The 16,507-nt window shown below is 38.2% G+C and overlaps 1 protein-coding gene and 1 long non-coding RNA gene across 12 annotated transcripts in view; one reads left to right on the forward strand and one right to left on the reverse strand.

The window, feature by feature from the left end:
• Positions 1-16,507, forward strand: part of LOC134171437 (uncharacterized) — a 36,931-nt gene that overhangs the window by 9,816 nt on the left and 10,608 nt on the right. Inside the window, exon 2 of the long non-coding RNA XR_009967631.1 lies at positions 9,424-9,504. This is a non-coding gene — a long non-coding RNA (uncharacterized LOC134171437). The remainder of the gene's footprint in view (positions 1-9,423; positions 9,505-16,507) is intronic.
• Positions 3,202-16,507, reverse strand: part of ARMC3 (armadillo repeat containing 3) — a 60,595-nt gene continuing 47,289 nt past the window's right edge. For 9 of the 11 annotated variants that reach the window (XM_062633639.1, XM_062633638.1, XM_062633630.1 and 6 more), the window contains 6 exons: positions 15,106-15,274; positions 14,103-14,212; positions 12,941-13,033; positions 7,679-7,876; positions 5,059-5,260; positions 3,202-3,564 (listed from right to left, as the gene is read on the reverse strand). In XM_062633639.1, coding sequence (XP_062489623.1) covers positions 3,355-3,564; positions 5,059-5,260; positions 7,679-7,876; positions 12,941-13,033; positions 14,103-14,212; positions 15,106-15,274 — 982 coding nt within the window. In that variant the 3' untranslated portion in view covers positions 3,202-3,354. The remainder of the gene's footprint in view (positions 3,565-5,058; positions 5,261-7,678; positions 7,877-12,940; positions 13,034-14,102; positions 14,213-15,105; positions 15,275-16,507) is intronic. The other 2 variants (XM_062633634.1, XM_062633641.1) reach the window with 2 other exon arrangements.

Here is a 16,507-nt window from a genome sequence, read left to right on the forward strand (position 1 = left end):
AGCTAAAGATAAAACAAGTGTAAGTTAACCTCAGTGCTCCTACTGCTCAGGGATCAAGAGCAAGAGAAAGCAAGCATGGAAGCGCTGGTATTGCTGTTGCCAGAAATCTGTTACTGCCTCTGCATCTGCTTGGGGAAAAACAGGAGCAGCCACTTTGGCAGCGAGGTGTTTACGAGAAGCACCCCTCTGAAACAGGTCTCAGCCAAAAACTGGTCTGGAGAGCCTGGAATTACCCACCTAGAATACCCTTAGCCACAATGGTCCTGGCACAAACAGAAAAAGGCAGAGAAATGTGCAGGATCAAAACATTAGACTTTCTCATAGCAAAACTGCTGCTGCAACTTGAGATCTCATTGACACCACCAGCAGTTTTGGTTTGCTGCTTTGCTGGTCCACTTTCATTAGAAAGCTAGAAATCGTGCCTGACCTTTTGTCAGCACAGCCAGTTCTGTATATCTTTGATATGCAGATTGCTGTGTATTAAGCATTGTGCTTCTCAATGCCAAATCAAAACTAAGATTCTTTTTTATGAAAATGAACGGCAGGGTGTGTGCAGGTGCGGTGTGTCAGTTCCAGGTGCCTTGGAACAGACCCTGCAGTAAGCAGCAGAGTAGGTTCAGCACAGTGAGTATGAAGTTGGGTAGTTCCAGGGAACAGGAGGAGCAGTGTTTTCATGCTGTCTTCTCTCAGAAGCACAGACATCACAGTAAGGATGATTTAGAGGTGCCCCTTCCAAATCAGGAGCTACAGTCCACATCACTGTCCTGAGATAATCACCTACATACCCTCTCTTTCAAGAAGCTGAGCATGTCTCATTAAGTTTTCATCCTGCACAGCTGCTGGCCATAATGCCTGCTTTTGTGTAGCTGCCCAGTGGTTACAGCTATGGAAGAATGAACCTTTTTTCAATTCCTATCTTGGCCTAAGACAGCTTTTCATCTAGAAGGAGAGCACCTGACTAGGAGGGTATTATTTTAGGCAGGGTACAGGTTCTACATCTTACAGTAGACACAGGAAACTGTAAGAATATTTCTTATATTCTTGGGCACTGGAGACCCAGACTCTTTTCTGCGCGACAGCAGAGCTTCAAACAGAGGGCTGTAGTTGTCAGAGGCTAGAATATATCATGGCAATTGGGTAGCTGCAGACTGTTTTGTTCATGCTTAGGAAGGCATCAAGGCCTGACTCCTATGCCCTGAGTGACTGATCTGCTCACTGAACTATTATGTAAAAGGAAATATGAGACCCTTCCCCATCTGCTCCTTAGAAGATGGTAGGCGATCACTCAGGCGTGGCCCAAGCCAAACAAACAGTGTATGTTGGGCATGTCCCAGGAATATTCACCCAGCTGAGCCCTGCAGAAACATTTTGTTTTCTGGTTCAGGTGGGGAATGAGTGTGAGCTGGGCAGCTCTTATGAAGGCTGGGGGAGTTCAGCAGGGCATGGGCCCAGCTACAGGTCCATGGGAAGCATCAAGTAAAAACGTGTGGCATCTCTTGACTCGCTTGACAACTAAACTACAGTTTTCAAAGTAACAATTCTGGATGTAAGTGTTTATGTTCTACCTAGTTCTTATGTTTGACACCCAAGTGCATTACAATTTTGAAGTGACGGAATTCAGGTAATACAAAGCTAAAAATTGTGAAAGACATAAACCAACCATCATCCAACATTTTTGGATCATCAAATTTTGCATTATACAAGGTTGTGTAGTATTTTTTTGTTTTATTTGCTTAGGTTATCATTTTATGTAAAGCCATTTTATATGTCTAGAACAAAAGTTTTTATTAGAAACAACAGAAAATTGCTTTGTTTTTCAAGACCTCCTCAAATGAATAAGTCACCCGTTAACATTATGATTCCAATACAAAATAATGAAATTCCAATGTAGGAAAACCATACAAAATGATAGCTAGTAGGAAATTAATTCTTATTTTACTTGCACTTACTGCACTTTCAAAGTTGCAGGTTTCTATACCAAATCATGCCTGTCAGTGAGAGTGTATGACTTTTCATCAGGCCTCTACTTGCTACATAGCACTGATAAGAAACACATCCTCACCTTCCACTTGCTTCTGCTAGCATATCATGTATTTTGTTTCCAGAGTTCTTTTTTCATTCTGATGGCTGGAGCACTGCTGAACATAAGGTAAAAAATGAACATGAGGGCATATAAGTGAATTTACAACAGAAAGATAGACTATTCCCCAGAGGGCTACCAGAAAATCATGCTGCATGTCAGAGGAGGAAGGAGGGGGAGTGGTGGGATCATGCTCATAAGCAGTACTGAATACAACAGATATAACCTCTTCAAGCCAGAGCAGACTATACAAGTGACTGTGCTTGCACAAACATTAAAAACTAAAAGAACACAGACCCCAGACTTTTTTATCACGTTTTTGGTGGGCAGGAAGTAAATGCTTTATTGGTGGTGTTCTGGTCTTCTGAAATGCAGATTTGCAACGTGACAATGTGCAGTGGCCCAACTTACGTACAGGTCTTTTTCTGTCCCACAGTAAACTCACTGAAATACTCCAGTACCTTTCTTCCACTTTCACCAGAAAGTGTTTACCAGAGTGCTGTAGCCAGTGTTTCACCTCTTAGATGCACCACCACACTGTAGCCACATCACATTACCCAAGGCTGCAAGAAATATAAACTCCCTGTCTAAAACAGCTGCCTTCTCAGAGTCCATTTTATCTTCAAGTGAAAGATAAAAAATTCAAATGGAGATTGCAAGCAGTAGCTTATCAATCATCTGTCTTCCCTGTGCCAGGACAAACAGTATTTATCCAGAGTATGCTATTATCTATAATTATTAACTCTGCCAAGTTCCAAGCAATATGAATGGGATGTCTTCTACAAAGCTGAAAGTACGCCGTTATCTTAGTTCTTCTAATTCTCAGTTCTTGGGTTATTTCACACAAAAAATTGTCCAGTTGTTTTTAGGTGACTTGTTACTTCACCAGCCCTCAGATTTTCTTGCTTCATGGACATATAACTCCTGTAAATGTGCATGGGCTTTGAAGGAACATAAGAGAAAAAGAATATGCTGTATTTTGGAATAATTTAAACCTATTGAATAAGCATTATAATGTTAGCACATACCAAATATTCTTGAGCTACCAAATTTTAATCTGTATTTTTAGTTTGGACTTAAAATAGTACCAGAAAAATTAATAAAATTTCTAAGCATTGAAGTTGGATACCTAAAATACGTTTAACTCAACATTTAGGACAACATACCAGTTATGCTTCTTTTTGATAGCTGGACCTGAAACCCCTCATGTTTCATAAATATTAGCACTGCAAACATCTTTAAAATAGCTACTTTGGTGACATTTGTCGAAATGATTAAATATGTTTGTACTGATCTGCCTCTACGCTGCCCTCTTTTATCAAACGGCCTGGCTCAAACATTAGATCTACAATATACTCGCGAGGGGGAAGCAGAAGCCCAGTTATTCCTTGAGGAGAGTCATCAACCAATTTAACTTCATTCCAAGCTCTGTTGTACTTGCCACGAACTAAACTACAGCCAATGCCAATTCTGTCTGCTATCGCCTAAAAAGGAAAGAAAAAGGAGTTAATCACAGTTAATACACGTAGCTTCTGTGATACAAAGCAATGCCAAGAGATGCTTAAAAAGAAAACAAATACCTGAGAGGCCAAGCGCTTTCTTGAAACACACTTCGTAAATCTCTGAAGTGTTCCAAACTGTGAATCCTTATTGTTAGTTCTGCTTAGAAAGTGTGGCCTTTAAAAATGTTGTTTGTACCATATTGTATGCACAACATGAAAAATACTAACTTTAACTCTTCATTTGAGATCTAAAGGACTGGATGATAAACAAGTGCAATAGCCACAGTGCCTAGGAATGTTCTTTTTTTAGTTGGAAGACTTACTTCTGAATAACATTTTAAAGAACTGGCTATTCAGGCGATGAGGTGTAGGTATTGCACACATACAGCTACTATGAAATATTAGGTGTAAAAATGCAACATTTCTATCAGTGTAAGTTTAGGACTGCTGCCTCACTCCAGAGCACACTCCTTGCTTTTCAGCCCTGCAAGTATGGGAAGCAATGAAATGCGAGGCAAGCATCTGCTAGATGAAACACCTGCCTTTCCTCTGTGCTGTGCTATCACTGACAGACCTATAATGGTTTCCAGCTGAAAAACTGCTTTCTCAGAATGCATCTCCTGTGAGGGAATGAGATCCTGGAAGATTTTTAACTTGTTATGAATGGGCAAGGCTAACCAATGCTTAGACTGCTGTGGCTTTAAGAGAGATGATCTGTCCCTGCAAAGGTTTCTTAGGACAGTGCAGGATAAGCGAACATCAGTGCTGCTTCAGCACAATTAATTCGTGTCCTCAGACCTCCATAAAATATGTCAGGAACTTTCTCTCCCCATGGATACCATAAATTTAGGACTGAGCTTTTTCTCCTGTGTACTGTTTCCTGGGTCCTTCACACTTAATGTGCTAGGCTCTTGCTTCTCTTGTCTTTTCCATCCAAGAAGAAAAGTCCAGCTACCCAACAGCCAAGGAAAAAGGATAGAAAAATTATGCAGGCTGCATCAGCACATCTTCACATGAGGACAGAAGAAATTAATCTTTCCAATTTCAGAAACTAGAACATAAAAGCTGTTATATACTATTATAGAATACTGGATAGATACCAAATAAAAATTGTCCCAGCAAGTTTATATTTGCAGCATAGAAAAAAAAGGGAAGCTGCATAATTCAGTATTTTACAGTTTACAGAAAATGTAAAATGTTTTGACTCCCAATCAAATATTCTGGCTTTTTGCCATTTATCAAGTATTCTGCAGATATCACTTAAGACAATTTAATGACAACAAGAATGTTTACAGAAAGAAGCGATGCTGGCTTTCATTCACTGGGAAATCAACTTTGCCAGTGAAAAATGACTTAAGTGTATACAAAAGATTTTACATGAATATAAATATTATATTGTACTGATGCAAGTATGCTTTAGTTTATAATATCTATTTAACATCAATATGTTATGTTGTAAAATAAATGTTAATGTACCTTGAAAAGTAAAGCCCTGTGGTAGAATGTCCCTTTTTTTACTTTCCCGATAGGCACAACGTTGCATTTCAGTTCAAATTCTATTTCGCTTATGTGAAGTTCCCAGCTGAAGTTAAGTTTGTCTCTTTCAATCGGGCCACCCATCTTGTCTGCAACAAACCTGTTCCAGTGTATACCAGAATCAGTTGCATCTATAATTCCTCTAGTATTTACCACAGAAATGTAGCAAATGAAATGTATACAAGCAATAAGTGAATGACATATAAGACTTTAATACTTCTGCTATACTTGCTGTATTAATTCAGTAACTTGTATTTTATATATGTTAACTGTTAAATACAAATAACCATAACTCAGGTTGTTCTCATTTGTCACAGACCTAAACCAAGGTGCAACTTCTGTCAGCAGAGATTCTGGAGGGCTCTGGTATAGGCACAAAGTCCTCAGAGAAAAGCACCAGTAACCGTGTCATTACCGAGGACGTAGCTCAGAAGCTAGTGTTCACCTTTACAGCTAACAGATTATGTGAGCTACATATTACAATCTGCAGCCCTACCATTTGTTTGAAATAGTCATTAAGGCATGTGAGTATACAGGGTAAAATTTAAGCCACAGATAATGATCCCAACATAGGAAAGCAACTATATCCATAAAAGATACTTCAGCTTTTATGCGTGCTTTCTTAATATTGAAGCCAGTATTTGGGTGGTGAGAGGTGTGTATTTACCCATGAAAAAGAATTGGCTTAGTCACAGAAACAGGTCAAAACTCACAATCTGTGCAGACACTGCCAAAAGCGTGTCTTTGGGCGACTGTGCACACATAGGACCAGGCCCCATTTATAAGTCTGTAAGACACCTTCACCTTTCTATGCATGGTTCCTATATGTAAAGACCTTTGTTCCTCTCAGAGTCCTCAGCCAGAGCTACAAGTGTTATTGAGGGCCCTCACTCTGGGCAAGGTGATGCAGAGCTGTCGTGGGTTTAAATCACAAGCCACTACTTCAGACAGTGAACTAAGATCTGCATTACCCTCCTTTGCAGTAACTCTGTAGGTTCTGTCCACATAGTATGTGCAAGGCAACCCTGGAGGCCTTATTTCTCAAACCCTAGGGCCTGAGGTGATACTGGTTGCAACAGCATGGGCACAGGGAATTATCACCAAGCTGGCTAGACATGGTATCTTGAAGTTGGGAATTACTGGGTGAACGTGAAGAAGTGGGGGCTCCAGGTGGTCGCTCGTGCTGCTTGTGCCTACAGCCAGCCCTCAGTAAAGAGAGCAAAGCTTCTTGATCCTGCAGGCACGCTGCTCCCACGTGTGCACAAAGATGTGCTCTGTCTGTTTAAAAGGAGACAGCCAGCACTACTGCATGTTCCTTCATCTACCCCGGCTCCCTCCCTGGTGAGCACAGCAGGAACCCCGCTCAAGCTGCCAGGCTGCCGAGGGCTGCTGCAGCTGCCTCTTCCTCCTCTTCCTATTCAACACACGCTATTCAGGCAGCCGCTTAAGATGGAACATGCACATAAAAATCCCCACAGAAAACATTCTACTTAAATTTCCCATGATTGTTTTCCTGGGTTGTGTGTCTGCAAGAATTTCATTGGTGTGTTTGAAGAGCAGATTTGAAAGAGCATTTTATGGATTCCACCTTGAGGATGGCAGCATGATTTATACACAGCTGGATAGCAAAGGATGAGTATCTGTACTGTCACATTTTGCAACCAACAGAAAAGTCATTCTTCCTATCACATTAGACCACTTCATTAAAAATGAGAGTTAGTAGAAGAAACAGATTTTGTGAGACTCAGTGGGATCTGATGCCAAACTCTACAGATTCAGGAGGTGGCCAGGAAACTGCTAAGATAGCAAAGGTTAAACTAAGGAGAAGGTGAAAGCAGACACTGCTTGGAGATGACAGTGATTGGTGCTAAGGCCGAGTAGTCAGTGTAACTAATGAATCACGCATTGATAACAACAGTCTGTACATGCACCATTGCAATATTCTGGCACTATTAAATCATCAGGATATTAATTACAGTAGTACCTAAAAACTACATTAGAAAAATGTCTCATGCTTTTGGCTCTATAGGAAAACAAAATATGAGACAGATCCTGTCCTGAGGGGTTTTCAAACCAAGCAGGCAAAAAAAGATCATAAAAGAAGGAATAGACATGATACGTGCAAGTTACAACAGTCTCAACTATTAAGTTAGGAGTTTAGGTTGTGGATTTAGTCACTGCAGCTCCTAGGTCTCTCTGGCTCCTTAATGATACCATATGCAGCTGAGGTGTTCATTAGAAAGGATCAATACAGATACATTAATGGGGGGGAAGGAAAAGGAAATTTTCATATGAATATTTTCAAAATGGGAAATTTATACCCTTTTGTGGCAAGTGATTTTATCTTCCACACAAACCCAATCCAACTATTTACAACAAAATTAGGAACAAGAAGCTTAAAATCTAAAATTATGTTAGAATTCTAGACCAGACCTGATTTGGATTCCAGTTAGGATGGGAAAAATAACAAACTTGGAAAAGTTGTCCTCAGATGAGAGAACAGTTATTTTACCAATTGAACTTATTTCTATTATTTATGGAAATGTGATTTGATACTCACTGTGCAAGAGCCACAACCTGTTCCCTTGTAGTAGTTAGTGGTAAAATTGTTTTGGAAGCATCATTAATGTAATCAAGTAAAATGAGGTCAGGTGGTGGTAGCCACTGTGTATTTTGTAGATTTATTTCATCCTGGACTGCAGACAGAATCTGAATAACTTCTTTTGATTTTTCCTCTTCTTTTTTCCCCTTCCCTTTTCTTACATAGGAAACAATGTACAGTTATTTAGAATGCTGTAATCGCGAAAGTCCAAATTCAAATAACAGCAGTTCTCCAACAGAACATTTTAGACAAATAGATTGCAGGGGGAGTTAGGAAAAATCTTTTCTCTTGATAATGAATACTCAAAAAGCTACAAAGTTGTAGAGAACACTTGTGGAACATGCCCTCAGGAGATATTTATGAACCAAGTGTCACTAGCGTCATATTAATATTGCTGTAAATTCTCATTTTATTTTTGTCTATAGCTCTGATATGCCTTTCACATATATCTAGAGGAGAAGAGACATACATCCATATAAGAAACACTTTTAGACAGTTACAGTTTGGTTCCATATGGACACGAACTAAAAATCATGCACTCCAATGAGGCTTTACTTGATAGAAATTGGATTTCAAATAAAGGAACGAGTGGTATCAAAGGCATGGCCAAAATTTTTGACAGGACATACCAGGCAGCAGTGTCTGTAGTTGTAAGTCCACGTACTTCAAGCATTATACAAACTACAACACTGCTGGTCAGATGAAGATTTTATAAGAAGTCTGTGGTTTTGCTGTCTCTTTTTTCACTGTACATGCTACATATATCGCTAATGCTCAGGACTGGAAAAATGACTGTGATCCTGAACAGGCATCATAAGCACCTAGCAGAAGTAAAAATGAAATGCTTGTTCTGCTTAGATTGAATACTGACTGTGCATTTCACAAGTTACGTAGCAACTACAAAACCAAGATCCTAACAGAGATATCATTAAGATCTATACAATCAGTTTAGGATATTTCATTTGTGGGAACATGTGGAACTTGCGTTTCATAAGCATTATATCTTTTTTCAGCATAGGTGTTGAATAATTCTACTGTGAAACATGACAGAATTTCTTTCCTTTGTTTAACAATTCTGGCTAATTTGTTGAAATCCATAATACCGCTGGCATTCTTGGAAGGAAAAAGGGGGGAAAAAAAGAAAGGATGGATCACTGGAGTATATGGCTCCAGGGCACACTATCATTATCTTGTGCTCTTCAAATTAATTCTTGAAATTTTGACAATGGACAGCTCTCTTAAGAAGGAAGGCAATGGACAAAGCAGAAGGGCACACACCATTATCAGGTGTCTAATTCAAGCCATTTGTCTTCAGAATACTTTGCAAACTTTTCTTTTACCTACTGAGATTTACTATATTCACAAAATGGCCTTTTCATAGGTTTCCTAAAGCACATTATTTTAGCAGGATAACCAATTAAGATTTAATCTTAGAATTATAGAAAATTCACCACCCTTTTAAGTAAACCGTTCTGGTTATTAATTGCACCTATACTTGAAAAAAGCAGACAAACAGTTTTCTTTGTCTAATTTGACTCTATCTAACTATAGCCAGGGAACCTTATAATGGTAGATTAAACAGCTACCTACTTCTCCATTTATGCACTTAGACATAATGTTTAAGAATAATTTATTTAAAGAAAACTGTTTCCTATTCCTATCTACTCAGATGACTCTTGAATCACTCTTACTCTCCTTTCCAGTTTTCAGGAAGAAAACACCTGAGAAGGATGGGTTTGAGCAGTGATTTGTTTGGGGTTTTTGTTGCTGCCTATTTCTCTCAGGTATGACTATGGTTCCTTGGTGGAATGGCTGCTTTAAAGTTGTCCTCCACACCTGTCTCTACCTTACTCCTCAACTCTTCAGTTCATCATGTCTAATACTTACCTCCTAAGGAACTGTGGAGGTGCTGTCTCATAGCACAGTGCCATAAAATAACCAGTAACCATTACACTAGACTTCTACTATCTTTTTTGTGTCCTCTTTTATTATTCCTATTTTATTTACCAGTGGGAATTATGACATCTGAAAAAAAAAAAAATCACTCTCCTTTCCCAAAGCTGTCTTACTACTCATGACGCATACTTGCCATGAATGTAGGCGAATATACAAAGAAGAACTCATGGCAGTTAACAGTGTCCAAGATGTTTCTGATTTCTGCTGCAAAAAAAGTCCAATGGGTAGCCAATAAAATATCCTACCACTAAAAGAAAGCCATTACACCTATTTTCTTTCCTTTTTCACATAGCTTAATCCTTTGGCTGTCTTTAGAAAAGGAGTAAATGGACACTGGAAAGCACCTCCTTAAATGATGTACTGGAACATAGCATAGAATAAATGTAAATTTGTCAGTCTACATTAAACATCGTATTTTAGCCCAGTGAATGTGTATATCAGATATGCAACCGTTTGATTAAAAAGGTTGCTATCTGTCCATGAAAATATATGTCAACCTATCTACTATGCACTTCCTCTACATCTAATTCAAACACTTCCAGCAGACAATTACAACTGCTCTTTCTTTTAGCTTTCAAGTGTGGTTTATACAAAGTAGATTTACTTTTTCAAAACAACATCTTTAAGCTGTGTTCAGTAGTACTTTGCAAAATATTGATGAACAGAAATGTATGATCAAAGGAAAAAAATATGTCGGAAAAGGTCTGAGTATGTTTGAGACTTGGAGTTGGCTACTGACCTTCAAGTAACTCCCATATATCTCACAAATTAATAATAATAATGATGTATGAATTATGGATTCAAAATGAATGACAATGGGGTTATAAATCATACAACTTGATCATGACATTCAAAAGCAATTATTTCATACTTGAAGAAAGAAGTCTTTGTATCCCTGCAAGTTTGCTATGGGAAATCGAGACAGGTATTTGGGATCCTTCTCGTAAAGAATTTTTTTTGCTTTCAAAAGAGTTATTGTTGCTAACCCAGCAGTCATTTACTGTGTAACTGACATAAAATAGATTAAAAAGCAATTATCCAAGGGTGTCCTCATCTCACATTGTAATAAACAAACATCTTGTCAGAACAGATCTCTAAGCTTTGCGCAGCTGCTTGAGACTATGCAAAATGGTCCACGACTCTAGAGCATCTTCTGAGATGAAGGAATCCCCCACAACTGCAGGGCACCAGGGGGCTCAACATCTCCCATTGCCTTCTGCTCCTTTTGAGTAAACTGACATTGCATAGTGGGTCATGACCAGAGTGTGTTGGGCTTCAGGAGGACCTGCTAAATGAGCAGAAGCTAGAACATGCCTGGTAAGACACTCAAGATGCAATATTGAAAACTCTTTTGCATCCTGAAATGGGAACCTTCCACAATGCAACTGATATGATCCATTTCAGTTACCTACTATGAAATTATTTAAACTGAATTCCAAAAGTGCTTGCAGTCCAAATAACTAGTCAAATGTAAATGTCTGCCTTGTAAGTCAATAGATAGATCCACAAGTCAAGTGGATAGACCTACCTCACAATTCACGTCCTGATTTAAGTCAGAACCTCAACCCTTCACAGTCAGTAGCTATTATCTGTCAACAATTTGCATGTCAGTTCTAAAGAAGCTGATAAGACATATAATTCAAAGAATAATACATCAAGCCTTTTTCTCTAATGCTGGTTTTGCTGACTGAACACAATTGTCCAGATAATTCTCTCTTTTCCTCCACTGGAGATACAATTGAACTATTGAGATCACAAAGCAGGTTTGAATTTTCTCTTTACTTTCCTACTGCAGATTTCATGTCTCCAGCACAGATACATACATACATACATACACAGAAATATAGAAGCAGTCTGAGAAATCCACAATATCACTAAAATGCCTGTACAGACATATCACAGTTCATGGGTGAGCTCCAAGCTAAACATTGCAAATGTAGCACTTCAGTTCCCACAACAGGCATGCCATCTCTCCTGTGGGCTTTTTTTTATGATGCTGTAGCACTTAGGATTTTGTAATGCCCACCACTGACATCACATTCACAGCCCTGAAGCAGAGCCAAGGCTCCCTATACCATAAACTAAGAAATATTAGGAAGACAGGACTGAGACCCACAGAAACTAGCATGATAAATGGTCATCTCATTAAGTTAGCTAACAGAAAAACCAAGGAGAGTTGTAGGTTATATCACATTCCTATCAAGGACTAGATATCACCCCATCAATGTCAAGGAAGCTCTATGTGGACCAGTTTGGAAATCCTGAAAATTTCTTTAGGATTAGGCATTTACACCTGCCTTTTCTGAAGGACACTGTTGTGGTCATGATTGTGCTGCTGTTTTATATAAAGCACAGCTGGGGGATCATGGTTCAATTTTCTTTAGCGGGAACAAACTAAGGGTTAAGTACCTTATATTAAAAGTCATCAAGACAATGACCAGTCATTGGTCTCTACTCTCTCAGTTAAGTACCCTAACAGCTGAAGTAGACAGCTCTGTTCATTCCACCTCATTGTTAGTGAATAGCTACAACAAACCAGAAAGAGACTGCTAAACCCCAAATATCTTGTGGTCATCTACCTCCAGGTGGGAAGGACAGGATCAAACTCTCTTTCTGTAAAGGAAAGAAATTAATTTCCTACCACAAGGCTAGAGGCTCTGACCTATTTGTTATGAGCAGACATGCCTACCACATCAGTTCTACAGAGAGGAGTGCAGGATTGTACCTAGTGTATTGTATGGGTCAGTGGGAGCCCTGCAAAAGCGAGGCAGTTTTAGGCTTGTTGCTGTCAAAACGGAGACAGTTTTGAGAACACCCTTCTCAGCTTTTAGTCATGTATAAAATTTCACTGGAAGAAATCTAATCTAGAAACAAAGATGCATGCATGCAGTGTAGGAACTTTTTGTGTGTCTAGGTTCTAAATTGAGAAGGAACTTCTACCCTAGTTTCCCTGTGTCTTGGTTGTTAAGCTGTAAAATAACATAATTTCACTGCCTCTAAGGGATATTGAAAGGAAAACCAGCCAAATAAACAGGAGATGTTCTAAGAAAGCATGGGGATGGAGGACAAATCATTACTAAGATAGAAAAGGAAGACTACAGCAATTAGGAGGTAAAAGAAAGACTCCAAAAACATATATAACATTGTATTTGAGCATTTTGTACTCCATTTGAAAACTGTCTATCACTATTTTCAATCAGAATTTTATTTCTAATGTTAGAGCAATAACAGAATATTGAAAAATAGTAAATTTTAAAACCATACCTTGTTTTCTCTCTACTGCTTTTTCTTGAAATAGAAGGTGATAAGATAGTTTGTTCATGAGATGAATCGTGTGCCTTCTCCTCTCCTGGAGGACTGAAATGGAACAAGATATTTTTGCATGTCAATTAGTGTTTGCATATTAAACTGTGAAAATGAAGTTCTGATTTTAAAGGCCACTAAATATATTCATAGGAAAATATAAGTGGAAGAAATAACATAACCAGTAAGAAACCAGATACTGATTCAGGAATCAAAAATGAAATACCAAATACCAAACGATGGACACAAAAGTAACTGGAAGGTAAGACCGCTGCCAAAGGCAAGAAGCTGTATCAAAGTCAAAGAAAGAAAACCTGATAGTTAAAGACAACTCTAGGGATCAACAAAGAGCATGAAAGTTTGTTATAGATATTCTCAGACATCTTTATGGTGTCATATACAAGCTTAAAAGGAAGCTAATGATACTGTTAACCAAATATGTGATGTGTTGACAGAGAAGAAGGTTTTGGACTTGCAAAATATTGGTAGAGCATTCTTTGATCTGTGAGACTGTTTACAGGAAGTGACTCCCAGTTAAACAAGCCAAATACCAACTTCCTGCATTTGAATCTAGGAAGATTTGTTAGGCTGGCTTCAACTTAAACAGAGAAGGAACAGGCATGGGTTCTATATCAAGTATGAAAGCACGATGCCTGGCTTTGTCCTGCCACTTGGGATGTTGTGCTTAAAATTCCATGCATTTGTCTGTACAAGAAGATCATCAAATCATAGGTTCCATTGCTGCATATTGACATTCAGCTTAGATGACATAATTATAATGGCAGATGACAAGCTTTGTAATAGCTAATACAACACTGGGTATGCCAGCATCAGGAATCAAAGGGTGTTAAATGAATAAGTCTTAATGGCTAAGTGAAAAAAAGCAGCTCAACTGAATAAATCTTTCCTGTCTAGAGGGAAAAAAATGTTATTTTCTAAATTCCTATTTTCCAAAATAGAAATATCTTGCCTTCTAGGACATGAAGCTAGGGATTAAATATTAGGGATACTAGGGATAATCTATTTTATATATGTGTATACATATATAGACTATGTAGTTTGTACTGGAATCAATGGAAATGACAGAAAAGATGAGCTACCACAATAACTTCGTAGATCAAACCTGGCTTGCTCTTCTTGTGGTTTAGCATTAATGAAGATTATGGCCCGACGGTCAGTAAGAGCTTGCATACTCAATTCCTCCAGAGATGAAAATTTCATTCCACGTTTTATCTACAAGAAAATTAACATAGAAGAAAAGGTGTTCAGTTAAAGATGAAGAGAAAATAATGTATTTAGAAGATCTTTATAGAGTAATTTAAAATTCATAATCTTGAACAGAAGGCTTACATGAGACTTTATAAAGTCATTCAAAATAAGTAAAATTGTTTTGTTCTTCATTTGCATTTTCTTAGTCAATTTTCTTAGAAAAGATTGCCTGTAAATAATTTAACTTGTAGTTATTGTTACTATTGCTACTTTTCAAATAGTTCTAGGATGTTGAAAAGTTCCTGCCTCTGAAAGCTTTACAATATAGGACAGATTTTTCAAATGCAACCAAGTGCTTTAGGAGCAGTTATTTCACTGATTTTCAGTCAGACTGGTATTTCTAATTAATTTGGGCATTTTGAAAAGTCCTTGGATTTAAACTGAACACAGCACTAACAAGTGATACTGGAGTCATTCTTTATATATAAACACTGCTTTGTGAGAGAAAGGGTCATGACCAAGGTGAAAATATGAACTCTTTACTTCTTTATGTAAAAATAAACAAAAAGTCCATAGGTCATTCAGTGTAAGGTCAGTATTTAGAAAAGAGATATTAGGGAAAGGGACCAGAAGAACTGAAGTCTGAGAAAGGATCTGGAAAGGAACTATGTCTGCACAGCTTACATAGGGTTGGGAAGAAGATCACAACTGGGGCGTAACATGAAGATGATAAGATTTCATCCATGAAGAAAGATAATCAAAAGAAATTTGTATAAAAGCTGGGAAGCTTCAGGACAAGAAAAGAAGGTATTTTACATAGCTAGATTTTGGCTTTTGCTGTAGTACTCTTACTTTTTCCAAATCAATAAGAAAATTTCATCCTTTCTAAGAAGGGTAATTTATTTAAAGTAGCTTACCTGACCACAATCATAGAATCCATCAGTAATGATATTATTTGATGATAAATATCCCATCTGGCTGTACTTTTGGGAAAGGTTGTTATCAAGTAGCTTTTCCAGAGCAGCTTTACTAAAGTTATTTTTGCGGCTTATTGATAGATTAATTTCTTCAAGGATATCTAAAGCACTGTTAAACAAAATACAAAGGCTGATTCATCATTAAATACCAATTAATTGTTATTATACAGTCCAGAGTTTGTTTTCAGCATTACCAACGCCAAGACAGATTCATTTCCAAGTGGTAGCCTTGTGCCACCCAGCAAGGAGGTGGCTGTGCTGCACAGAATTCTTTCTTTAGGGAAGAAAAATTTAGGCAGTTAAACTTACATAAAGAAACATGGACAGGATGCCACAGCCTTATACCAGAAGGATGTTAAGCACCACAGAGAACCTGAGAAAAAGAAGGATGTAAAAGTACAGTAGAAGGAATAATGTTCAGAGCTGATGATAAGATACAAATCAGGGAATGTCTCTCCCTCCAACTTGCAATGTTGCAATGCAGTTTGCAGATTCCAGCTGTGCAATACTCAATGTGTGAATCCTTCTGGTTTAGGACTATTACTGTGTTCGGGGAGGCACAGTTGGCAGAGATTTGATAAACGCGGTTGAGCATGGAAACAAGCAGTTGTGTCAGTACCGTCAGGATGGCAGGATTTTTGCAGGATGAAGGTAGAAACAAATAGTTATGTGAGGACACCAGAGTACAGGAATTCATTTATTCAGCTGTTTTGGGTGCTGAAACCCACATACTGATAACTTCTGACCTGAAAAGCTGAGACAAAGCTCATTAAGAAGATAAAGGAAGCTCAGTGAGGAGAACATAGCACACTGCAGTTTTGAAACTGTTTAGGAATGAAAAAAAACAGGAAGAAATAGGGAAATATATTTATATATGTGTGTATGTATTCAGTTGATATCTCTGTGTGTATATACACACACGCAGAAATTCTTCACATCCTGAGGAGTCAATTTAATATATATATATGTATATATAAATATAATGAACTCCACGTTTAGATTGCTCTGTGAACTACACAGGGAGCCTCAGCTGTGGACATTTGCCACGTAGACTTCTGAAGGTATGGCAGATGAATTTCAGAGAATAAATTTTTCAGGCAAGGCAAATAACAACCCTCTCTTTTAGAAGAGAACAACGGGAGAAAATAGTGGAAGAGCAGTACAGGCTATTTGTCATACAGCATACTGCAACAAAGTCAGGTAACCAGCAAGTGATGCAGAGAATTTTAAAGGGGAAAAATGAATATGGAAAAGCTAGTGTGTACAGCAGTGTCTAAAACAGATGACATTACAGGAACAATGGCACATTACCCTCATATGGAGGAAAGACATAAATGGCCAA

This window comes from Pezoporus occidentalis, unplaced genomic scaffold (genome assembly GCF_034315485.1).
Source record: "Pezoporus occidentalis ecotype Australia unplaced genomic scaffold, CSIRO_AGI_Poc_V1 ctg40, whole genome shotgun sequence".
NCBI lineage: Eukaryota > Metazoa > Chordata > Aves > Psittaciformes > Psittacidae > Pezoporus > Pezoporus occidentalis.